Genomic DNA, 27,540 nt, shown 5'->3' on the forward strand with positions numbered 1-27,540 from the left:
AGTGCGGAAGAGCGCAAGCCCCGACTCAGCCTCCTTCCTCTCCCCGCCCGCACAGGGAGCGCTCAGCGCTTCCAGGTGTGCGTCACGCTGGGCTGGCCTTAACTGGCAAAATGGTGGCGTGCAGCCGATTGTGGGTGGCGATCGGCTGTGCGCCTGCTCCTGCTCAGCCCTCCCGACAGGGAGAAAATTCTTCCCAAGGGGTAGCTTTTAAAATTGAACAGGCTGACACTCTTTTCCCTAGGAAAGGGAAGGCTAAGGGGTGACCTAAACTTATGAAAGCATTTGTTAAAGATGATGTTTCCATTTGAGGGTGTGTCTAGAACTAAGAACCTTAAAGGTAAGAGATCAATGGAATAAAGGTGTCAGGAGAAACTTCTTTACTCAGAGAGTGATTACAATGTGGAACTTGCTACTGTGCTTGCTACATAGAGTAGTTGAGGCATCTAGCAAAGATGCAGAGATTCTGGGGATGGGCTGTCTACTAATATTCATTATAAGCTGACACCCTGACACCCACAGCTACCTTGACTACACTTGCTCACACCCTCTTTCCTGTAAAAACTCCATTCCATTCCATTCTCCCAGTATTTTTCTGTCTCCATCGCACCTGTTCTGATCTTGCAACATTCCACACCAGTGCTTCTGACATGACTTCCTTTTGCCTTAACAGGGAATAGCACCCCCCACCCCCCTCTTCACTGGAGTTGACAGGGACATCAATCATATTCTACCATTTCCCGCAATTTTGCTCTGCTGTCACCCCTTCCCCTCCCCCCAGAACTGCAATAAGGTTCCCCTTGCCCTCGCTTTGTGCCCCACCAGCCTTCACATTCAAAGGAACATTCTCTGCCATTTCCGTCACCACTAGCATGATGCCACCACCAACTCCAATCTTCCTCTCCTCTCCCCTGTCAGCGTTCCAAAAGGACCATGCCCTCCACAACATGCTGGTCCACTCCTCAATCACCCATAACTCTTTGTCTCCTTCCTGTGGCACCTTCCCATGCATTCGCAGGAGGCATAACACCGGCCATTTTGACCTCCTCTCCCCTCACGGTCCACTTTCAGGTGAAGCAGTGATTTATTTGTTTGCCTTTCAATTTAGTATCCTGTATTCACTGCTCACAATGTGGTCTCCTCTAGACTGAGGAAACCAAACGCAGATTGGGTGACCACTTTGCGGAATACCTCCATTAAGTCCAGAGCTTGATCTGAGCTGTCGGTCACTTGCCATTTTAATTTACCACCTTGCTCACATTTCTGTTCTTGATCAACTATAATGTTCCAGTGAAGCTCAACGCAAGCTTGAGGAACAATATCTCATCTTCCGATTAGGCATTTTACAGCCTTCTGGACTCGACATTAAGTTCAACAATTTCAGACCATGAACTCTATACTGTATTTTGATACTGTTTTTTTGTTATGTGCTGGTCTGAATCTTGTGTTCATGTTTTTTTTTTCATACAGAGCTGTCTATTATTCTGCCATTCACGCTCATCATGGACAAATGCTTTGTTTCTTGACTACAACCATTTGCACTCCTTTTGCTTTTTGTTCCGTGACATCTTTGCCACCTAGTTTCTCCCACCCTTGAATTTAAAAAAAATCATTCATGGGATGTTGGTGTCACAGGCTGGGCCAGCTTTTATTGTCCATCCCTCATTGCCCTTAACAAGGTGGTGGTGAGCTGCCTTCTTGAATCCCTGCAGCCAACATGGTGTAGGCACAACCACAGTGCTGTTAGAGAGAGTGTTCCAGGATTTTGACCCATTGACAGTGAAGGAATGGGGTTATATTTCCAAGTCAGGATGGTGTGTGGCTTGGAGAGGAACTTCCAGGTGGTGGTGTTCCCAACTGTCTTACAGCCCTTGTCCTTCTAGATGGTAGCGGTCGTGAGTTTGGAAGGTGCTGCTTAAGGAGCCTTGGTGAGTTCCTGCAGTGCATCTTGTAGATGGTACACACTGCTGCTACTGTGCGACAGTGGTGGAGGGAGTGAATGTTTATGGATGGGATGCCAATCAAGCAGTCTGCTTTGTCCTGGATGATGTCAAGCTTCTTTAGTGTTGTGGGAGCTGTACTCATCCAGGCAAGTGGAGAGTATTTCATCACACTCCTGACTTTTGCCTTGTAGATGGTGGGCAGGCTTTGGGGAGTCAGGAGGTGAGTTACTTGCTGCAGGATTCCTAGCCCCTGACCTGCTCTTGTGGTCACAGTATTTACATGGCTAGTCCAGTTCAGTTTCTGGTCAATGGTAATCCCCAGGATGTTGATAGTAGGGGGATTCAGTGATGGTAATAACTTTGAATGTTAGGGGGTAATGGTTAGATTCTCTCTTGTTGGAGATGGTCATTGCCTGGCACTTGTGTGGTGCCAATGCTACTTGCTACTTGTCAGCCCAAGCCTGGATATTGTCCAGGTCTTGCTGCATTTGGACATGGACTGCTTCAGTATCGGAGTTGCGAATGGCGCTGAACATTGTGCAATTATCAGCGAACATCCCTACTTCTGTCCTTATGATGGAAGGTTGTCATTGATGAAGCAGCTGAAGAGGTTTGGGCTGAGGATACTACTCTGAGGAACTCCTGCATTAATGTCCTGTCCAGTGATGTCCTGGAGCTGAGATGATTGAACCACAGCCGTCTTCCTTTCTGATAGGTAGGACTCCAAACAACGGAGAGTTTTCCCTCTGATTCATAAGAACATAAGAATATAAAAAATAGGAGCAGGAGTAGGCCATTCAGCCCCTCAAGTCTGCTCTGCCATTCAATAAGATCATGGCTGATTTGCCCCAGGCCTCAACTCCCCTTTCTTGCCAGCTCCTCATAGCCTTCAACTCCCCGATATTTCAAAAATCTACCTACCTCCACTTTACATATTTTCAGTGATCTAGCCTCCTCAACTCACTGGGGGTAGAGAATTCCAGACATTCACTACCCTCCGAGAGAAAAAAATTCTTCACATCTCAGTTTTAAATGCGGTTTCCTTATTCTGTAACGATGTCCCATAGTTTGAGATTCCCCTAATAGTGGAAACATCTTCTCAACATCAACCCTGTCAAGCCCCCTCATTCTTCTAAACTCTAATGAATAAAGGCCTAACCTGTTTAGCTGTTCTTGATAAGTCAACCCCTTTATCCCAGGAATCAGCCTAGTGAATCTCTTTTGAACTGCCTCCAATGCCAGTATATACTTTCTTAAATACAGGGACTAAGACTGTACACAGTACTCCAGGTGTGGCCTAACCAACACCCTGTACACTCTGTAACAAGACTTCCCTATTTTTAAACTCCAACCCCCTAGCAATACAGGCCAAAATTCCATTTGCCTTCTTACTTACTGCACCTGCATGCTAACGTTTTGTTTCATGCACAAGAACACCCAGATCCCTCTGTGCTGCACTTTTTTGGAGACTCCCTCCATTTAAATAATAGCCTGCCTTTTGACTTTTCCTACCAAAGTGCATCACCTCACACTTCCCTACATTAAACTCCATCTGCCAAGTTTTTGCCCACTCACTTAATCTGCCTATATCCCCTTGAAGATTCCTTATGACCTCATCACAACATGCCCTCCCACCTATTTTTGTATCATCAACAAATTTGGATACATTACCCTCTGCCCCCTCCTCCAAGTTATTAATATAGATAGTAAATAATTGAGGCCCTAGGACTGATCCTTGTGGCACTCCAGTAGTTAAATCTTTCCCATCTGAAAAAGACCATTAGTCCCTGCTCTCTGTCTTCTGTGTTAACCAATCCTCACTCCATGTTAATACGTTACCCCCGATACCATGAGCTCCTATTTTGTGCAATAATCTTTTGTGTGGCACCTTATCGAAAGCATTCTGGAAATCCAAATACACTACATCTACTGGTTTCACTTTTATCAACTGCTTGTTATATCCTTTCGCAAAACCGTGTTGACTCTGTTTGATTGCGTTAAGCTTTTCTAAATGTCCTGCTATTTCTTCCTTAATAATGGACTCCAGCATTTTCCCAACGACAGTTGTTAGGCTGACTGGCCTATAGTTTCCTGCTTTTTGTCTCCCTCCCTTCTTGAACAGGGGCATCACATTAGCGGTTTTCCAATCTTCTGGGACCCTCCCGGAATCCAGTCTGGAATATTTTGACCAATGTCTCCAATATCTCTGTAACCACTTCCTTTAAAACCCTTGGATGCAGGCCATCAGGTCCTGGCGACTTGTTTGCCTTTAGTCCCATTAGTTTGTCAAAAACTTTGTCTCTTGTGATAGAGACTGTTACAAGATCTTTCCTCCCATAAGCTCCTTGCTTATCTGACATCTTTGAGATGTTTACAGTGTCCTCCACTGTGAAGATCGCTGCAAAATATTGGTTTAAATTTCTGCCATTTCCCTGTTCCCCATTATCAATTCTCCAGTCCCATCCTCCAAGGGTCCCACGCTCACTTTATCTACTCTTTTTTTTATATGCCCGTAGAAGGGCTTGCTGTTTGTTTTTATAGTTCTTTCCAATTTACTTTCATAATCAATTTTCTCCCTCTTTATTAGTTTTTTAGTCACCCGCTGCTGGCTCTAAAAAGTTCCCAATCCTCTGGCCTACCACGAGTTTTCGCCGCTTTGTATGCCTTAGTTTTTGATTGGATATTCTCCTTGACCATCTTTCTTAACCATGAGTGGTTCAACCTTCTCATTGAGCCCTTTTTTTTGACTGGGATAAATTTTTGCTGAGCGTTATGAAATCTCCGCCTAAATGTCTGTCACTGCTCATCCACTGACCTTCCTCCTAGTTCCCAGCCCACTTTAGAAAGCTCTTTCTTCATACCTCTGTAATTACCCTTATTTAAGTTGAGTTCACTGGTTTGAGACCCCAGTTGCTCACACTCAAACTGAATTTGAGATCCTACTATGTTGTGATCGCTACCCCCTAGAGGATCCTAAACTACAACGTCTCTTATTAATCCCACCTCATTACACATTACTAGATTTAAAATAGCCAGTTCCGGGGTAGGTTCTGCAACATATTACTCTAAGAAACTGATGCACTGATGCACTCTACAAATTCATCTTCTGTTATCCCTGACAATCTGATTTGTCCAGTCAATATGCAGATTAAAATCACATGACAATTGCAGCGCCCTTCTTGCACACCTCCATTATTTCTCGATTTATACTTTGTCCTACAGTGATGCAACTCTTCGGGGGTCTATAGATGACTCCCACCCCTGATTTCTTCCCCTTGCTATTCCTTATTTCCGCCCAAACTGACTTCACATCACGATCTACAGCACCTATATTGCTACTCACCACCGCACTGATACCTTTGATTATCGTTCGCCTTTTCATTAACCTGCAACTCTGCACTCTTTGTTCCTTTTGATTTTATAAACTTCCCTTCAATTGAACCCCCCCCCCCCCCACCATCCACACTAATTAGTTTAAAGGCCTACATACAACCCTAGTTATACAATTCGCCAGGACACTGGCCCCAGCCTGGTTCAAATGAAACCCGTCCCAACGCAACAGCTCTCTCCTTCCCCAGTACTGGTGTCAGTGCCCCATAAATGGGAATCCATTTCTCCCACACCAATCTTTGAGCTACGCATTTACCTCTCAAATCTTATTTACCCCACGTCAATTTACACGTGGCTCAGTTAGTAATTCGGAGATTATTACTTTTGTGGCTCTGCCTTTTAATTTAGCTCCCAGCTGCTCGTAGTCTCTCAGCAGAACCTCTTTCCTAGTCCTATCTATGTCATTGGTACCTATGTGGACCACGACAACTGGATTCTTCCTCTCCCACTCCAAGTTCCTCTCCAGCCCCAAAGAGGTGTCCTTAACCTTGGCATCAGGTAGGCAACACAGCCTGTGGGACTCTGTCTTTGCTGCAGAGAACAGTATCTATTCCCCTAATTATGCTATCCCCTATTACTACTACATTTCTCTTTTCTCCCCCCACTTGAATGGCACTCTGTACTATGATGCTGTGGTCCGTTTGCTCATCCCCGTGCAGTCTGTGCCCTCATCCATACCGGGAGCAAGAATGTCGTATCTATTCGACAAGGGCACTGGCTGAGGCTCCTTCAAAGCTAAATTCTGGATCCCCATACCTGCCTCACTCGCAGTCACACCCTCCTGTCCCTGACCATGGTCCAAATTTGATGTAATTAATCTAAGGGGTGCAACTGCCTCCTGAAACAGTGTCCATGTAGCTCTCTCCCTCCCTGATGTGTCGCAGTGTCCGTAGCTTGGACTCCAGCTCATCAACTCTGAGCTGAAGTTCCTCGAGCAGCCAACACTTGCTGCAGATGTGGTCACTGTGGATCGCACTGGCGTCTACCACATATTACAGCTACAACAAATCTCCAGCCCAGCCACCTCTATTCTATTTAATTAATTAATTTGGATGTTAAATATTTTAAAAGTGAATTTCTTAACTGTACTTTTCAGCTGTAAATAACATCTCCTGATGTAAACCACTTGGCCAATCAAAAGAGACATGGAAGAGATACCCACCAATCACCTACCTGTTATGCTGTGACATCACACTTTGGCCCTGCCAGGTAGAAGCGGGTTGAAGGGGCTCTCTGTGCCAGTTTTTATCCCCCGCCACTGCTGCCCTTCTTGTGCAGATCCGCTCTCTGTGACCGAGCTCTCAGCTCACTGTTTTAAACTGTGAAACTCCCGTCTCTCCTCTTGCTGTTTGAAAAGGTGAAGCTCCCGTCTCTCCTCTTGCTGTTTGAAAACGTGAAACTCCCGGCTCTCCTCTTGCTGTTTTAAACTGTAAAAATCCCGGTTCTCCTCTCACTGTTCCCATTGACTCAAGTTTTGTGGGTTTCCTTGATGCCACACTTGCTCGAATGCTGTCCTGATGTGAAGGGCAGTGACTCTCATCTTACCTCAGGAGTTCAGCTCTTCTGTCTATGTTTGAACCAAAGCTGTAATGAAGTCAGGAGCTGAGTGGCCCTGGCAGAACCCAAACTGAGCTTCAGCGAGCGGGATATTGCTAAGCAAGTGCCGCTTGATAGCACTGTTGATGACCCCTTCCATTACTTTACTGATGATTGAGAATAGACTGATGGGGCGGTAATTAGCCAGTTTGGATTTGTCCTGCTTTTTTGTGTACAGGACATACCTGGGCAATTTTCCACATGGCTGGGTAGATGCCAGTTGTAGCTGTACTGGAACAGCTTGAATAGGGGCATGGCAAGTTCTGGAGCACAAGATTTCAGTACTATTGCTGGAATATTGTCAGGACCCATAGTCTTTGCAGTAGCCAGTGCCTTTAGCCATTTCTTGATATCACATGGACTAAATCGAATTGGCTGAAGACTGGCATCTGTGATGCTGGTGACCTCTGGAGGAGGCCAAGTTGGATCATCCACTCGGCACTTCTGGCTGAAGATTGTTGCAAACGCTTCAGCCTTATCTTTTGCGTCGATGTGCTGGGCTTCACCATCATTGACGATGGGGATATTTGTGCAGCCTCCTCCTCCAGTGCATTGTTTATTTGTCTACCACCATTCACAACTGGATGTGGCAGGTCTGCAGAGCTTAGATCTAATCTGATCTGTTAGTGGAGGAATTGCTTAGCTCTATTTATCACTTGCTGCTTATGTGGTTTGGCATGCAAGTAATCCTGTGTTGTAGCTTCACCAGGTTAACACCTTATTTTTAGCAATGCCTGATGCTGCTCCTGACATGCCCTCCTGCACTCTTCATTGAACCAGGGTTGATCCCCTGGCTTGGTGGTAATGGTAGAATGGGGAATATGATGGGCCATGAGGTTACAGATTGTGGTTGTATACAATTCTGCTGCTGCTGATGGTCTACAGCGCTTCATGATTGCCCAGTCTTCAGTTGCTAGATCTGTTTGAAATCTATCCCATTTAGCACAATGGTAGTGCCACAAAACATGATGGAGGATGTCCTCAATGTGAAGACGGGACTTCGTCTCCATAAGGTGGTCACTCCTACCAATGCTGTCATGGACAGATGCATTTGCAGCATGCAGGTTGGTGAGGATGAGGTTAAGTATGTTTTTCCCTCTTGTTGATTCTATCTATCTATCCCAGACTTTCACTTTTGTTCTTCCGCACCTTTCAATGGCATAAAACCCATCATATTTGTAAGAATCTGTAACCTCATGTCCGGACATATCTGCCATTACCATCAAGCCAGGGGATCAACCCTGGCTCAACGAAAAGTGCAGGAGTGCATGCCAAGAGCCGCACTAGGTATACCTTAAAATGAGGCATCAACCTGGTGAAGTACAGGATTATGTGCATGCTCAACAGTATAAGCAGCAAGTGATAGACAGAGCTAAGTGATCCCACACCCAATGGATCAGGTCTAAACTCTGCAGTCCTGCCACATCCAGTTGTGAATGGTGGTGGACAATTAAACAATGCACTGGAGGAGGACGCTGCACAAATATCTCCATCCTCAATGATGGGGGAGCCCAGCACATCAGTGCAAAAGATAAGACTGAAGAACTTGCGACAATCTCCAGCCAGAATTGCCAAGTGGATGATTCATCTCAGCCTCTTCTGGAGGTCCCGAGCATCACAGGTGCCAGTCTTCAGACAATTTAATTCAGTCCACGTGATGCTTCATCAATGACCTTTCTTCCACCAGACGGTCAGAATTGGGAATGTTTGCTGATGATTGAACAATGTTCAGCACCATTTGCAACTCCTCAGATGCTGAAGCAGTCCATGTCCAAATGCAGCAAGACCTGGACAATATCCAGGCTTGGGCTGACAAGTGGCAAGCAATGTTGGTGCCACACAAGTTCCAGGCAATGACCATCTTCAACAAGAGAGAATCTAACCATTGTCCCAAAACATTCAATGGCATTACCATCACTGAATCCCCCACTATCAACATCCTGGGGGTTACCATTGATCAGAGACTAAACTGGATGAACCACATTATAAGCGGCATAGATAAGGTAGAGAGGAAGGCACTTTTTCCATTAGTGGAGGGGTCATTAACCAGGGGGCATAGATTTAAGGTAAGAGGTAGAAGGCTAAGAGGGGAGTTGAAGAGAATTTCTTTCACCCAGAGGGTGGTGGGAGTCCGAAATTCACTGCCTGAAAGGGTGGTGGGAGTCAGAAACTCTCGTAATATTTACAAAATATTTAGATATTCACTTGTGTTGCCATAGCCTCCAGGACTATGGGCCAAGTGCTGGAAAATGGGATTAGTGTAGTCAGGTCTTTGTTGACCTGCATGGACACGATGGGCCAAATGGCCTCCCTCTGTGCTGTAGACATCTGAGTCTGAGTCTTTATAAATACTTTGGCTACAAGAGCAGGTCAGAGGCTAGGAATCCTGCAGCAAGTAACTCACCTCCTAACTCCCTAAAGCCATCTAAAAGGCAAAAGTTAAAAGTGTGATGGAATACTCCCCACTTACTGGATGAGTACAGCTCCCACAACACTCAAGATGCTTGACACCGTCCAGGACAAGGCAGCCCGCTTGTTTGGCACCACATCCACAAACATTTGCTCCCTCCAGCAACGACGCACAGTAGCAGCAGCAATGTGTACCATCTACAAGATACACTGCAGGAATTCACCAAGGCTCCTTAGACAGCTCCTTCCAAAACCATAACCACTACCATCTAGAAGGACAAGGGTAGCAGATAGATGGGAACACCGCCACCCGGAAGTTCCCCTCCAAGTCACTCACTATCTTGACTTGGGAATATATCGCTGTTCCTTCACTGTCGCTGGGTCAAAATCCTGGAACTCCCTCCCTAACAGCACAGTGGGTGTACCTACACCACATGGACTGCAGCAGTTCAAGAAGGCAGTTCACTACCACCTTCTCAAGGGCAACTAGGGATGGGCAATAAATGCTGGCCCAGCCAGCGAAGCCCACATCCCATGAATGAATTTAAATAAGAAAATCTACATACTTTCCACCATCTGAAGAAGATTAATTTTCGACTTGAAATGTTAATTTTATTTCTCTCTCCACGTATGCTGCTATACCTGGAGAACATTTCCAGCACTTGCTGTTTTTATAGCATAGATGCCTATAAGGAAAAGCTTGATAAGAGGGAAAAAGGAATAGAAAGTTAAAATAGGGTGAGATAGAATAAGGTAGGAGGAGGCTTGTGTGGAACATAAACTCTGGCTTTGACCTGCTGGACAGGACTGCAAATTCTATGCACTTTTAACTATTTGGCAGTGATTGGCAGAATATTCCATCTGGTTGTGCTGATGGGAAGCCTTGTCCATCCTGAGGGCTGGGTCTTATTACCATGTAGCTAACGTTCACTAAATCATCTGCATAGTAAGCAATCCTAATGTATAAAAACACAGAAAATACTGGAAATACACAACTCCAGCCACATCTGTGGAGAGAGAGTCAAGAGCTAATGTTTCACGTTGATGACCTTTTGTCAGCAAAGACTGAAAGGCTTAAAAAGACAAAGGATGCATGTGTTATCTTTTGTTATAAGAGATCACGAAGCACTGATAGGATGGATTTTAAATGAACTGATTGCACTTTTTTATGAGCTTGCATCTTTAATTATTGGAATGTTATCACTGCAAGATTATTGTGTGATATTTAACAGCTTATCACTTGAAAACAATACAATTAGTATATTTTATATATGGGTATGGTTTCATTTTGCTTATAATACCAGGCTATCGACTGAGAGGTTGTGAATTCAAATGCCACTGAGGCAAGCTGTGAAATTGAATTTGGTATATCTGGTATTTTTTATGCCAGCAGAGGAAATGACCACGAAAGCTGTTGGATTATTATAAAAATCTAATTTGTTCATCAATGTCCTTCAGGAAAGGGAACCTGTCATCAAATCAGGTTTGGACTATGTTTGACACTGGGCCCAGATTATGTGGTTGATTCTTCATATCCTAAAGGAAAACAATGGAGGCCAATAAGTAGCATAGTAAAGATTACTTTAGAGCGATATTGGGAAGAAATCATGACTGTGGGACAAAGGCACGAAGATACAAAAGGCAAGCTCGGTACTAATTTCAGGAAGTATTTCTTCATGCAAAGAGTGATTGTAAGGTGGAATGGTCTTTTGGATATGGCTTTGAGATAATTCTTGTTCACAGGGCAGCTGGATTTTGTAACGGGGAGGTTGTAGGTTTCTATGGGTGGGTGAGGTAGTTGGGCTGAATGGTCTCATTCCTCTATGCTTACCTGTGCGATCTTTGTCAACTGAATTCAATGTGTTCAGCTCAAGTTCTAAGTCTGATCGATTATAATCAAACAATCATCATTCTTTTTGCTCTTTCTCATAGCTTCAAAATGTCAATGTAACTGTAATGTTGCTACATGTCTCTCTCAAAAACCCTTTGCTCCTGCAATTTTGCTTTATATCTGTTTACCAAGAGCAGTCTGGCAGTAAATGTTTCCACTCAATGACATCACGAAGACTCACTCTAAAATTTTGAACAGCAAGTCCCATCCATAGTCTATTTTTGATAAAATTGTGGAATGGAATTTCTGATATCACTGCATTGGGACTCAACAACAACAACTTGAATTTCTAGAATGCTTTTAAAGTAGTAAAATATTCCAAGGCATTCCAAGGGGCAGTTGTAGACAACACTTGAGACATATTAGGACAAAGCTTGGTCAAAGTGGTTGGCTGAAAGGAGCATCTTGAAAGAGAGAAGATAGGTTGGGAAGGGAATTCCAGAGCTCAGGGACTGTACAGTTGAAGGCAAGGCCGCCAGTGGTGGAGCAAAGTTAATCAGGGATGATTAGATCAGAATTGGAGGAACACAGAATTCTTGAAGGGGTTGAAGAACTGGAAGAGATTACATAGATAGAGAAGGGCGAGGCCATTGAGGGATTTGAACATTAAGATGAGAATGTTAAAGTTGAGGCATTGCTGGACCAGAAGCCAGTATAGTTGAGTGAGCACAGGAGTGATGGGCTTCTCACAAAACAGTTTTCATGCTTCCTCAGACCATCAGTTTTACACAGTAAACTCGCTCTTTAAATGATGATGAATTTATGACAAATAGGATGATTGCAGTTCCTTTTTAACCTGTCACACAATGAGCTGAAATATATGACCCCATCCACTTGGAGCCAGCTCTGCTGCCTTTTAATACAATTTTGTGTGAATCATTTTTTTCCCTTCATTTTCAGGGTTTAAGGAGACTGCCTTCCTGTTTGCTATCTCCTCAGCTGGACTCACACATTCATTGGCAAAAGCTTGTAGCTCAGGCCGCATGGAGCGGTGCACCTGTGACGAGTCCCCAGACCTGGAGAACAGAGAAGCATGGCAGTGGGGTGGTTGTGGGGACAACCTCAAATACAGCATTAAATTTATCAAGCACTTCCTGGGACAGAGGAAAGCCAGCAAGGACCTGAGAGCTAGGGTCGATATGCACAATACCAATGTGGGCATCAAGGTGAGGCATTCCACCTTTTCTGTAGAGACTGCTTACACTGTTATACAATTGGTTTGAGACTGCAGCTCCCTTATAAGCTATATGTCAACAGTTCTGATCAGGGAGATTGGGCTCTGCTATGCATGTACATATTTACAAAGCTCCTCTTTCCTTTCTGGGAAGTTGGGTCCAAAGTCAAGTTTAGCAAGTTAGAAAAAAAAGTGAAAAATAAAATGTATAAACTTCTTGGACATTAGTTGGGCAACTCATGGGAGCATTATAAAGTTTGCTTTGCATTTCGACTGCCCTTCTGTTTCCCTGAATGATCCCAGTGAGTATTTTCATACCACTTAACTGAATCCAATTTGGACCAATTTGCAGTGGTATTTTACTACACTTGTTGTGTTGGTTCACATGCACTTAAGTTTGTCACATGATCCTTCAAGAGTCTGTAAAACAGGACATAGGGCCATTCAACAAAGGAAACGACCACTGTTATCCATCTGGCCCATTGCAGCGTCTTACCATTCCTTCCTTTATTACGCTGCATCTCTGAGGTCCCCAATCAATTCCTTTTGACAGGAAACTATCAACTCCTTTCTGAATTTGAACCTGCTGACAGTATTTGTCCAGTGATACCATTTCTCTGACCAATGCTTTGTGCATTCATCACTCCCTGTGTGGAGTAGTTAAATTTGTCTGTTCACCTTTCCTCTTCCGAACTTGCCCTTTTCCTGCTCTGTCATGTCCACCTGTATTCAAAAACACAGTCTTAATTTCTACTATTTGTGATAATGTGAAACTTGCTGACATAATCTAGACTCTGAGGCACATGTCCTCTTTTCTTCTCCTTCCATCTCACATTGGCTTTGCTGATTATAGGGCAGCTTTTACAAATTTTCTGATAGAGAGCTTTGCAAGTCTATTGAGGAAATGGGCATTTGGGTCAACGTACAACATGTTGTTCCATTAAAATGAATGAACAGAACAATGAGCTGAACCTGTTGACCTCTGTAATAGAATTCCTGACCTGTGCTCCTGTTATCTGAAGCTCTATTAAATGAGTTTGCATTCATAAGGTCTCCATTTCGAACTTCAGACAGGCTGTACTTTAAGGATGAAACAAAATATAGCCTACAATCAGGGTTCCTGATCAATGTAACTTTTTGAACTTGAGGAGTTGCTGCTGTATGAAGAGATGATGGTTTGGAAATTATTTTCCTGCCTTTTCTTCAAAGACTCCATGTTGCATAAAATGCTAGGGCTCAGCTTGCTGTTACCCACCCCTCAGGCTGAGATCAGGAATTCATTTGGTGGGGAACTGCAAGTGTGAGCCTGCACAAGCTCAGTTAATTCTACGTGCCACAGTTTTACTCTTGGCACACAGTATTAAAAAGGAAAACTGCAAAAACATTGAAAAAAAATGTAGGTAAATCAGAAAGAATTCCTAGGATCCTTACTTGATATTTGCTCAAGTTGAATTATTTGTGCTTGATGTGCACTGCATTCCAAGAAAGCTATTGTTTCATCAGTCGGTACAGCATTATAGTCAATCTAAAACCTTTCCAGTTTATAAACAGTTTTATTTTACAAAGGGAAGTAATAAAAAAATTGACAAACACCAAGATCTTCAACTGTCGAGAGTTATCAATACCAAGAAACCTCTCCTTGGGGATAATAATGCTGTGTGATGTTAGTACAATATAGCCCATGGGGTTAATCTGTCTGTTAAATTAATGGCCAGAGGAATTTCATACTAGAAAATATTGAAAGTTTGTATGTTAATAGTACCTTCTAGCCCAGGTTCATTGTGCTTTAATTGCAGCTACTAGGTACCAAGTACCAATATAGTACGAGGATGGGAGCAGAGGTTAGCTGTCGGTCTGATAAGGAACATTGCCTGAAGTGTATTTACTGACTGATTGCAAAGGACTGCAAATAAGGCATTAGTCAGGATAAAGCATGTTTATGCAAAGAGAGTGAAGCATTGCAATGCTTTTAGGAAACTAGAGATGGTCACTTTGGGATTTGAAGCCTCTCTAATCCACCATTGACTGGGATAAGTTGTGCGTACTGGTTTATCAAAGCTATACCTGTTCAAAGTGGGTTTACCTAAAATAAAAAGTAAGTAAACCTTTTGGAATCCCACGTAAATTACAACTTAGAATCTTGACACTATATCTTTGTTGTCTTTTATTCAAAGGGGTAGAAGCAGGTTAAAGTCTCTGTTAAAATAGTGCGGGAAGGTATTATAAGCAATTTACATGTTAAAATTCAAAAAGCTTATTTTCCAGATGTATGGAGTTTTCAAATTTGCATTGTTAATTTCTTTGTGGGTGTTCATCAGGATGAGGTATATTAATGTTGGTATGGATGATTTTCCATTCTGCTGTCAGCACCATGGCCTTGACATCAGATGTTGGGCATGACACCGTGTACACTGCTTTCAACATGCTTCCTGTAACCCTTCACCATGTTCAAAAAGCACCTCCTCATTGCATCTTTTCCATTTTTCAGACCAATCATAAAAGGACATATATGGGTATGACTCCAATTTAAGGCATGTTGGTTCAAATTACGAGTAGTTTCAAGTGTGGTGGCTTAAACTGGGTTGGAATTGCCCTCAATCAGTTTAGTTGATGACCCTTACAGACAGGAGTGAGAGTAATTTCATGTGGGCTAGATTCAAATACAGGCCCCAAGGTGAAAGAACAGGAAGGTTTAAAGTGACTGCATCAACTGAGGCAAATAGCTCAGGGTTTAGCTCGATTTGAATTTGAATCCTTTGCAGTATCAAAGTTTGGTATTGTAATTAAACCCTGGAAAAAAAGAGAAAACTGTCTCAAAAATAAATCTCAAAAATGTGCTCTATTTCATCCCTGTCCATTGTGTGTTAAGATTATAGCATTGTGCTCACATTTCATTGATCAGTCCTTAGTTGTACTTATTTAATTATGTGAAATGGGTTGAGAGCACAAATCATCATTTGGATGACAGACATTACCTAATTTTCATCTAGTATACAAAATCTAATTAAATGTGAATTTTCCAATAAAGATTTTATGGAAATCCAGAGCTGTTCATATATGGATTAATGATCAACATATTCTGGAAAAACAGTGTGAAGGCAAGGGGATCATTTTGGCTTCATATAATAATGTAGATGGATGATAGTGAAGCAACAGCCGGTTTTACACCTCTCTCTTAATTTTTATTTCCTTTAATGGGGAGAAATATAAAACCGGCTGCCAATTTGCTATCACATGCTCTACACAATTGCATCAAATCAATATAACCTCCAAAATGTGTACATTTCTGAAGTGCCATTTTACAAGAAGACTAATTGTCATATGGTCATAATATTGTACTGTGAGTTCCCAAAATGTTATATAATGTGGACAGAAGAAAGAATGGAATGAGGGTAACCCATCTGATCTATTGAGCTTACTCTTTCATGCAGACCATGGACAGTCTATCCTGTCATGGACTCAGCTAATTTAATCTGAGTGAGGAGAAAAATTCCATAACATTTCCAAAGATAGGAATTTGGTGAGATTCTTCCCTGGTCCCAATGATGATTCAGTGATATTCCATGCTATCAACCTGACAGAATTCAATCTGACCCTGTTGAGTTCCCATGTCCCAACACATTGGAGAAGCATATGTGAGATGTGCCAATGATAAATGTTCCCATCTGCAAAAGTGGCTGTTTGTATGTAATTAGTTATATAGCTAATTTATGAGGTTGCCATGTAGTTTTAAGTATTCGACTTTCAAAAGAACTCTGATTCTTTTTTGATGCTGTGTCAATACATTTTCTTTTCATTCATTCACAGCATGTGAGCATTGACAGGAAGACCAGTATTTGTTGCCAATCCCTAACTGTGTGGCTTGCTAAACTATTTCAGAGGGCAATTAATAGTCAACCACATTGCTGTCAGTCCGGAGTCATATATCATCCAGGCTGGATAAAATCAGCAGATTTCTTTCACCCAAAGAACACCAGCGAACCAGAAGAACTTTACAACAACAATGTGGCAGTGATATAGTCACCAATACCGATACCAACTGTTTGTGCCGTTTTTATTTATTAATGGAATTTGAATTAGAAGCTGCCCTAGTGAGACTTGAACTGTTGCCTTGAGGTTATTAGTGTAGGATTCTGGATTGGAATTCCAGTAACATAACCACTATGCTACTTAATTCTGGAGCTGCTTAGAAAGTAATGAGACCTGGAGCTCCTCATACAAACAAACATGGAGCACACATCAGAATAGGGCCCTCACAGCTGGCATGCAAGATAATATTATATATTTGCCTACTCACTGTATTTCTCTCTCTCTTCCAGGCTGTGAAAAGTGGTTTGAAGACCACATGTAAATGCCATGGTGTATCTGGGTCCTGCGCAGTTAGAACCTGTTGGAAGCAGCTCTCATCCTTTCATGAAACAGGCAAACATCTCAAGCTCAAATATGAAACTGCTGTTAGAGTCCACAGTATCACCAATGATGCCACAGGAGAAACTGAGCTCATCAGCCCCAAAAAGCACAGCTATACCTTAAAGAATCACATCCCAAGGACTACAGACCTGGTTTACATAGAGGACTCCCCGAGTTTCTGCCGACCAAGTAAATACTCTCCTGGGACTGCGGGCAGGGTCTGCTCAAAGGAGACAAACTGTGAAAGTATGTGCTGTGGGCATGGCCACAACACCCAGAGTCTCTTGGTGCATAGACCCTGCCACTGTCAAGTACAGTGGTGCTGCTATGTGGAATGTCAGCAGTGTTCTCAAAGAGAAGAGATTTACACTTGCAAACACTAACAATGAGAAATTAAGACAATGAAGACACAGACAGCAAAGGAAAGAACAAGAAAGTAAAATCGTAACTCCAGCTGTGGTTTGTGGTCCCTTGTAATTATGAGACAAAGTCATATAAGCCCAGGAAAGACACATGTGACAGTTTAGAGCTAAGTCTCATTAACCCCATTACTGAAAATGTATGTGCTTTCAATTTAAAGAATCTTATTTCAGAAGCTTTTTACACAGGTAACTTCAATTGGGAAATCCAGATCTATCCAAGCTTTACAGCAGTCAAAAGTGGACACTGGGATTTCAAGTTGACTGGTAGAACTGGCCAAATTGAAAGAAGCCACACAAGATCGCCTTACAATGCACTCCTTCATTTCATTTAAGTTAAACAGTGACCAGTAGATAAATAATGACCCACAAAGGTAGTCTGACTGATTGAACATGTTCTCTTTGAAAGTGTGGGTGCAGTGCTAGGGAACAGGGAAACCACTTGTGATCTTTGGGCCAATCCTATAAGGAGCGCAAACAAAACTTCCTATGATACAGAGTGTGAGAGGGACTATGCAACTTCCTCTGCCCGTCATTGTTCAAAGGAGCCTTCATCTTGCAGTCAGATTGATGGAGGTTTGTTGTTTAACTGCTGCACAGGTTTTGAACCAACATGCCCCCAGGACAGCATTAACCTTTATCTAGGTTTGTCCCTGTGTTTCTTCTCCTGTCCTGCCACTCAGTCAGCTGCATAGCATTCTGTGAATGAAATGCATACACAATGAACAATGTTCTCTGAAACTACAGATTCCTGGGCATGACCACAATTCATGAGGGTGAAATGACTGCGCATTAACAGACCCTCAAGTCTTTAGAAAAATAATCATAACTAACAAAATGTAGAACAAAATAAGGTAACTTATGGAGAAATAAAGCACAAATCTTACTGTCACAAAAAATAGAATCTGCATATAAAACTTGCTTGATCCAAATCCAGTTCTCATGGCTGCAGTGCATGAGTGGGTAGTTCTGCTTATGGAAGAGGGATATCAAGTCTTGATTTTGCAGTCTGAAGGCAAGTGTCTGCTCTCACTGTTGACCTTGAGCAAAGCTACCCACAAAGGTCTTGTGATCTCTGCGGTGTGGATTTCACCTATCCTGCATTAATTTGATTCTGGAACCAACTATAGGGGATGTTCTGCTCTCAGCAACTGTGATGTCATCAAGCAGGTTAAGAAGCCAATCGTGTTTAACTTTTCTCACAGACAGCAAACCAGGAATTAAAATGCAATGACTATCCTTCACTTTTTAAAATCTTTTTGCAGAGAGCAAGATAAAGATTGGGACATACACATACGGTTATGGTGAAATATTATAAACAAACTTAATTCATTTTTATTACATTAAAACCTATGGAACTTTTATCATAATGCAGAAATTTCACATTCTACAAATACAGTATAAGATGTGTTTTTCAGGGCCAGAGAAGTTGTTCAGAAATAATTATGATTTAGTTTGCTGTTTAAAAACCCAATTACATCTCATTCAATAAAGTGTAGCTTCTTCAAGGGATTTTACAGTGAGATTAAAGTGTAAAATATGGAAGTTTATGTGAATTCAACTAACTTCTAAAGATTTCTATCTTCTGCTTCAATAGGGCACCCTGTGAAGGAACAGGAGTCACTGACATCAACTTTTAGATTTCTGCATTTAACTCTGCATATCCAGATGACAGAAGGTGCTGTCAGTCTCACTGTTTTAATTACGCTGAGAGTTGACAGTTTCATTGTCATTAAAACCACAAAATTCAGCCATTTTCTCAAGCATAGAAACACCTAAGAATGACCTGGTAAACACAAGCCTGCCTTTTGCCTGATCAATCAACTCTATACCAGTCACCGTCTCGCCTCATTTCCCTATCTCTCTATCTTCAGAAGTGCATTTAAATGTCTTATTCCAACATATATGTTATCCTTGGGAGAAAGTATTCTGCTTGAATTTACTACTGGTTTGCTTATATTAAAATTTGTATCTCCTGATATTCAAGTCGATCACTGCAATGGGCAACTTGCTTGGATCAACTTTATCAATTTTCTCCTTAATCTTGAAAAAAGTAAGACACCATGAGGACTTCTTATTTTTCCAAGAAACCAAGTTCAAATTTGTGAACCTTTCCTTGTCACTTAATAATAATCAAAATAAAAGTGGAACATTTATTTAGATGCAGCTTCCTTCAGGCTCAAGCTAGAGCCTACCTATATCACGGTTATCAAAGATACAGGCAAGCTGACAAAACTAGTGACGAGTACCTGGAATGGAGAGATACTAGGCTTTTTTGAAAATTAAGATATAATATTTAAAATATGGTAATTGGTGCATGTCTATAATGTAAATATTGATGTTTATTTTACAAGTTTTTACAGACTATTGTAAGATGCTTAAAGTTTATTTTTTAATCTAAACTGGAATAGATGCATTTCTACTAACAGACTTAGTTTAGTAAATAACTTTGCCCCTGAATTCTAATGGTAACATTGAAAAAACTCTGCATCAAAGTCTGTTTTTACTTAAATATACATCTGGTATGCGGTGGAGATGCATAGAATGTGAAACATATTTCATGAGGACTTCTTCATACATCAGCCTAGTGACAAGTGCAGTGTTAGTTGTGTTCTGCACATTTGCATTATTTGATTCAGTTGATGAGCATTCTAAGATGCATCGATTTTCATTTTCAGTTGCTACCTGTTGATCTTTGGACACTATTCTCAGTTCGATAGAGATAGATCAGGACCCAACACTCTCCAACAAAACAGAGAAATTAAAATAATGGAGTGTCTTTTTTTAGATTTCAGGTAGCCAGAAGATAGGTTATAGTAAATGGATGTACTTCAGTAGATTACAGGGCTTCCAATGATGTATGTATACCAGTGAGTTAAATAATTCAAAAATAACAACAAATCCATTGTCCTAATTCATTTCATTACACTAAGGAAATCTGGAACTCCACCCAAATGTGGTTGAAACATTTAAAACAGTTTAGGAACTGATACTCATAATATTTTTTGGCTCGGCTATTAACAGAACAAAGGTGGATAATTGGAGTTAAGATACAAGTTAACCATATTCTAATTGAATAATGAACATGCTCAGGGGCCTAAATGACCTACTGCTGTTCCAGTGTTCTTAAATCATTATTGTTTTAGAGAAAGACAGAGCCTGGAAGATTCAGTCATTGTGGTAACATCATTCACAAGTGATGCCAGGAGGTTTTCATAGATCAAACAACAGAAGATTCATTTGGTCTCAAGTGAAGTGTTCAGCAGCCCAGTCACCTATTTCTCACCTGTAAAATGGATTCACCAGCAGATGAAAATTTGGTGAAGACCTTGTGCACCCATTTGTTTGCCTATTGACACTGTCAGTTAGTGCCCATTGCATGTGAACACAAATACAATTCACACAAAATTACTGTTTAAAATTAAAATATGAACCCACCGCTCTGTTTGGCTTCCATCTTGCATAAAGAATGCCAAATCCAATCATATGTTTCAGCAAACCATTTATTAGGATTTAATAGCACTTTATAACTTAGTAGGGCCAAGGAGCCTAGTTTTAAAAAAAAAGGATAAGGATGACCTTATTCACAATAGGGCGATGAATGCTTGGAATGGTCTCTGGAAAGAATAGTGTAAAAGAAAAAACCATTAGACTGATTAAAAGGCATTTAGTCAGTGTGATGGGGAGATGTAAGTTTCTTATTCTGAATGGAAAAGCTAAGATGGGCCGAATGGCCTCCCCTAACTCTGTTGATCTTAGGAATTTGTGCCACTCCTTGACCAATACAGTTTTAAATAAGCATAGTCCTGCTTTATTGTGAACGATTCTGGGAATGAGAAATACAAGGATAATCTGTGAAGTTTTGTTTGCTACCTGCTAGCAATTTTGGTCAACAAACTGATGTACAAGAGAATTGTCTGATGAAGCCAAAAGCCAGTTGGTTTTTGGTCTCCCACAAAATGCCATAAATTCAAAGCATAGAAGGAGGCCATTTGTGTTCTCATTGCCTGTGATGGTATTGGCTCCTCAAGTTCTAATCTCAATTCCCTATTCATTCCCCATATCCTTTTATGTTTCTCCTTTTCAAATACTTCTCAAATCCCTCTTTAATCATAAAAGATAATGATGATAAAATACTGTGGATGCTGGAGATCTGAATTAAAAACAGAAAATGCAGGGAAAGCTCAGCAGGTCTGGCAGGTTATAGGCTCAGCAGCCAGTTGTAAAGTGTTCAATGCTATAATAAGCCTCTAATTTCCAACTCCATTCCAAGTTATGTTTCTTTACATTTGCTGTACATGAGTGGATCTTTGGTCGGATGGGACTTGCATTTTTCAAAGTGCTTGTGATATGCTCAAGAATAACTGAGAGAAGTTTACAACACAGCAGGCCAGTTTCGAACCTGACAAGGGAGATTTCTACACTTTGCTCAACCGAGGTCTTTATGGTTAGCAGTGCTGAGGGATTAATTTCCTCTCTGTGATATTTTTAGATCCCTGGTTTAATAAATTTGTGTAAAATTCCTGTCCCTTATTTTAATACAGCATTTAACCTATTTAGAATAAATTATATTTTTTGAAATAAATTGGATGCAACTATTACAACAACAATGTGCACTTAAATAGCACCATTACCATATTAAAATATCCCAGGACTATGTTACAATAGCAGAGATGGGAATTTATAGCAAACGCATTAACCAGTGTGCTTAAAGTAGAGCAGGTAAGAAAGTCGCTCCCTGATGCTTAAAACACAGTTGATTTATTTCCCATTGAAATAAACAGTAAATGGAATATGGTAGGTCACAGTGGATCACTGGCAGTGCGTCATGCCAAGCATGCTATTGTAAGAGTGAGAGACTCCATGCAGTAAAATACACGACCTAGAACTACAAGGGCAGGCAGTGTGATATTAGGGTTAACTTGCTGTTGGAACACCAACACCAAAGGGTTATGAAATGTAACACATTTCATGTCAAAGCTTGTTCTATCTATCTCTTTGCGTTTGTGGGTCCTCTGATAAGAAACCTCATAGTGCACCATGATCTTGTTTGCTATACTTTATAGATGCAAAAAGAATTACCATTAAGGATTCCAGGGCAGAACTCATTGCTTTATTAATTTATCTGTTGATGCTCTAAGGGAAAATAAAATTATTTTTCTACCTCACATGTACAGCTTGTAGGTAAATAAAATCTTAAAATGTATTTAAGTTATTTATCATCTTTATATAACAAAGATAAAATCCTTTTGGATCATTTTGGGCAGTGACAGCACGTTTTTCATGTTTGTGGTTAATGTGTGTCCTTTCTGCTTTTTCTATGTTATTATTTATACATTATTTCCTGACGGTTGAAAAGCAGGTTTCATACATTTATAGAACAAGTTGCACTAATGTTTCTCAGCTTTCTGGTGGTATTGATATCAATAAAATGGTGTTTTGATGACTACTTTGGAAGATGCTTGTTGCATTGTCTCTTAATTGTTAGTACACGCATGGATTTAGTGTCTATCACAGGGTGAGCAATTTCCTGAAATGTTAAGGCTAAGTGTAGGACTGATTGTTTATATGTGATTAATGTGATAAAAGAAAGTGCTTACATTCACATAGCACCTTTCATGACCTCAGGACATCCTAAAGTACTTTATAGCCAACAAAGTACCTTTTTTTTTAAAAAAAAGTCTAATTGCCGTTGTAATGTAGGAAATGGGGCAAAGTCCAACAAACAGCAATGGGATACATAATCAAATAATTGTTTTAGTGATATTGGTTGAAGGAGCAATATTGATCAGGTCACTAGAACTCCCTGGCTTTTCTTTGAAATAGCAATCTTTTCCATCCACCTGAGAGGACAGATGGGGACCAGCTTAGCATCACATCGAAAAGGCACCATTTCATTCAGTGCTGTCTCAGTCCAGCAGCAAAGTGCGGATTATGTGCTCATCTCTCTAGGGTTGGACTTAAACCATATGGGTGGAATTTTACGGTGCCTCCACGGCAAGGACGGGGTCAGAAAATGCAGCCAGCAGGAGGCGCTGTAAAATTCTGCCCTGTGTCTCAAAGGTAAGATGGTCACCAACTAAGCCCTGGGTGATTCCTCTATACCAGCTCTGGCACAATGCTGAAGCTTGAACACTCCTAAGTAGAACAACAAGTAACTTGTTACATGACCTTTTCAGCTCAGCACAGTTGCATATTCCCAGTTTGATTGTTTTACAAAGTCATTGTTACTTCATGACCTGAAGGGAAGGAAATAGACCAGTTAAATTAAATAAAGATCCAGAATATGCAGAACCCATAACAGAACACTGGAATGGGTCTGACACCAGCATTGATCTTACCAATACCAACTCAGGTCCAGGTCTACTGCTTATAATACCGACTTGAAATGCAAATATCCATGGCATAAATGTCAAAACAGATTGAGAAGCGGTACCCATGAGACTGGAGCAGATACTGTTCCAATGAATCCAGTACAGACACAAATAAAGGACCTGTGAACCCAGTGTCAATACAAGTCCATTATCACTCTCTGTCACAATGCAAAAACATGATCATTTTCAAAAACAAGAAAAACATATAAGTCTAACAAGCCTGTCTCACTCTCATTGATTCCAACCCCATTATATCTTTAATGTGTCCTTTCTGCTGTTGAATCTTGAACTGTTTGCATACTGTTTACTTTAATGGTCTTCTCCAGTAATTTACAAAAGTATTTCACTTTGCATAAAATTTCGCTCGACTTTCCTTCATCTCCCACTATTTTCCTAATTTTGAACCCATGGCACCACGTATTTGACTGCTGCACTATAGTGAGAACTTTGCCAAGATCAATTTTTCAATGTCCTTCATTACTCTGAAACTGCAAGCAGGTCACTTTGAAGATTACTAACCACAGGCTCAATGTCAGTACATTGATACCAGCACGGCTCCAATGCTCATGCCTCTTGATACGGGCCCAATGCTGCTACTCCTGGTATTGAGCACTAATACAGTTAACACAGGTCCATTGTTGTTATCTGTGATACCGAGAACCAATAAAGGTCATTACAGGTCTAATACAGATTCAACATTGTTATCTGTGATACTGAGAACCAATGTAGACCCATTACAGAGTGCTAGCACTGAGCTAGCACTTCTTATGTTGACACATAAGAAGCTTTCACATGCACTCCAATGTGGGGTTTCAATTAGGGCACTCCATTTTATTTGAATATTGTAAACTTTTTCCCTTGAATCTTTTGTAAAAACCTGTCTAAATTGAGCCTATTCATCCAGCAAAAAAAAACACTGATAATTCTAATTTGCCTAGGTCCAAGAATTTAACAGCTTTTCACAGACCTTACCTTTTATTCTTCTTCCTACTCTGTACCCTTTCATTTGCTCAAAACCTATTACTTTCATAACTTTTCCCAGTTCTGATGGAATGTCACAACCTCAGACATTAATTATGTTTCTCTCTCCACAGATGCTGCCAGGCTTGCTGAGTATTTCCAGCATTTTCTGTTTTTATTTTAGATTTCCAGCATCCGCAGTATTTTGCTTTTGCATCTGTCCGATCTGGCAAGGCAGTGATAAAAAGCAAATCAAAGCGCTTCCTACTCTAATCCATATCCCTTAAAAATGGATTTCAATTTAAAACAAAGCTCCAACTTTGAAAAATTGTCAGTTTGTGTGGGATGTTAAGTCAAAGTCCCACCTTTTCTGTTCTGGAGTTTCAGGTCAATGGAAGAGATCTCAGCATTCTGAACAACATTCTTCCTTTAATCAGTCTGACTTAAAACCAGCTTGGTTGATCACTCATCTTGTTGTGGAAAGTTGCTGGCATAGCATATGTCCCAAGTTAAAAGGTGCTAATTACTTCTGAGTATCATTATTGACAGTGATAATCATCAGTGATAGCCTTTAATAGGCTCGAATATATGGAGAAAAATACAGGTGTCTCCATACCTTATAGAACAGCTTAAATATATTCTAAAATAAAAATTAAAAATGCTGGAAATACTCAACACGTCAGGTAGCATCTGTGAAAAGAGAAACAGGAGTTAAGGTTTCAGGCTGTTGACTTAATTGAATCATATAATGGTTACAGCACAGAAAAAACCATTCGGCCCTTCATATCCGTGCCAGCTCTCTGCAAGACCAACTCAGTTAATCCCACTTCCTGCCCTGTCACTATAGCTCTGCAGTTTTTTAAATCTTCAGATAACTATCCAATTTCCTGTTTGAAAGCTATGATTAAAATTGTTTCCATCATGCGTCCAGGCATTTCAGATCCTAATCACTTGCTGTGTTAAAAAGTTTTTCCTAATGTTGCCTTGCATTCTTTTACCAGTCACCTTAAATTTTCTGTTCTCTAATTCTTGACTTTTCTATCAATAGGAACAGTTTCTCCCTATTTGCACTGTCCAGATCACTCTTGATCTTGAACAGCTCCAGAAAACCTCCTCTCAACTTTCTCTTCTCTAAGGAGAACTGCTCCCAGCTTCTCCAATCTATCCATGTAAATGAAGTCCCTTATCCCTGAACCACTCTCATTAAGCTTTTCTGCACCATCTCCAAAGCCTTCACATCCTTCATAAAGTAAGGCACCCAGAACACGACACAATACTCTAGTTGAGGCCAAATCAGTGTTTTATAAAGGTTCATCATAATTTCCTCACTTTTGTACTCTATGCCTCTATTTATAGAAGCGAGGCTCCTGTATATCACTTTCTCAACCTCCCCTGCTACCTTCAACAATTTGTGCACATGTACCCAAGGTCCCTCTGCTTCTGCATTCATTTGGGAACTGTATCCTTTTTTTTGTTGTCTCCTTGTCCTTCCCACCAAAATCGATACATTTACACTTCTCTGTAATAAATTTAACCTGTGATGTGACTGTCCATGCTACTGGTCTGTCGATGTCCTCTTGAAGTCTATCACTATCCTCCTCATAGTTCACAATACTTCCAGATTTTGTGTCATCAGCAAATTTTGAAATTGTGCCCTGCACACCCAAGTCTAGGTGAATAATATAGATGAGGAGAAGCAGAGGTCCCAGTACCGATCCCTGGGGAACTCCAATTCATACCTACTGCCAGCCTGACCTTTCATCAGAACAATACTATATTTTAAAATATTCTACTATTGGCTGGATACACCTTGTAGGAGAATGAGTCCCTGTCAGCTTTCTCAGCTAGCTTCCCACTTACTTGTCCCAGTACAACCTAGACTTAACTCCATTAAAACTGAGGAACTCAAGAGAGGTAGATGAGTAAATCCATGAGGCTTTTGAGAAGGAAATTGATTTTATTACACATGAAGACCATTAGTCAGTGAAACAAAAAGACTCATTTTTCACCATCGTTACTCCTCACCTCTGCAAAAGAAAATAAATTTCACTAAATAATTAGCGAAAAATTTTTAAAAAGTTATGTATCTATAGTAACTAAAAGCTAATATGTAAGAAGCAATGACTGCTGTGACTGTTACAATTAAACTGTCTTACTGATATACATTATAGTGACTGAACCTTTGACCAGCCATTGACCTCCTTCCCTTTTTCTGGTGATTAACTAATGATGAAGACAGCGTACTGCAGTTAATTGCGTTTACAATGTGGTTGCTATGGCAAGCAACAGAAGTGTACATTTAAAGAGAAGTCAACCATCTCTAGCTGTCGGTGACCAATTTACTTCAAACACTAAGCAGGCAGCTAATGCTGGAAAGCAGAGACTGAATAACTAACTATACCACACATCAAAAGGTCCAGTTAATGCCTCCAGGTCACAATATATTTAATAAATCAATTAAGATGAGAACTATTTGAAACTAAGTGGCAATACAATGATCTCCAGCATGAAGTGTGCAAGAGACATTGGTGGTTTGCATTTATATTTTCATTAACTTTGGTGAAAATGAAAACTGAGAGAGATGTATAGGGGTGGCTGATCCCATTGCCCTTTTCGCACTATGGCTCAAAGTCAATAGTACTGCCGTAGGTATCAACATGAAACTGCCAGGGATCACACACTGCTTGTCCCTCAGTGAATGCACCAGTGACTTAAGTGGTGACAGATCTTCAGTTGTTGCATGTGGGAATAGCACTTCCACCTCTCTCAGGCAATGGGGATTGGTTTTAACTTTTGGCAAATCATAGGCAATTGCAATGCGCCAGCTGTCTGCCGCCTGCCCATTGTTGTGCTGTGATGTTTGGGACTCATTTTCTTTGAGTCACTGAGTTGCACACAGTAAGCTGGAGCTTCAATGAATCGCATCGTTGGGGAGGTTGAGGAACTGAACTGTCTCCTACTTGGAACTGGGTAACAA

At 41.0% G+C, this 27,540-nt stretch overlaps 1 protein-coding gene across 1 annotated transcript in view; it reads left to right on the forward strand.

Moving 5' to 3' along the window:
• The window catches only part of LOC121269136 (protein Wnt-9b-like), a 41,859-nt gene extending 23,279 nt beyond the window's left edge, over window positions 1–18,580 (forward strand). The window contains exons 3-4 of the mRNA XM_041173622.1: window positions 12,127–12,392; window positions 16,720–18,580. Of these exons, the coding sequence (XP_041029556.1) occupies window positions 12,127–12,392; window positions 16,720–17,193 (740 nt within the window). The 3' untranslated portion in view covers window positions 17,194–18,580. The remainder of the gene's footprint in view (window positions 1–12,126; window positions 12,393–16,719) is intronic.
• The last annotated feature ends 8,960 nt before the right edge of the window (window positions 18,581–27,540 follow it).

Source organism: Carcharodon carcharias, chromosome 23 (genome assembly GCF_017639515.1).
Source record: "Carcharodon carcharias isolate sCarCar2 chromosome 23, sCarCar2.pri, whole genome shotgun sequence".
In the NCBI taxonomy this organism is placed as follows: Eukaryota; Metazoa; Chordata; class Chondrichthyes; order Lamniformes; family Lamnidae; genus Carcharodon; species Carcharodon carcharias.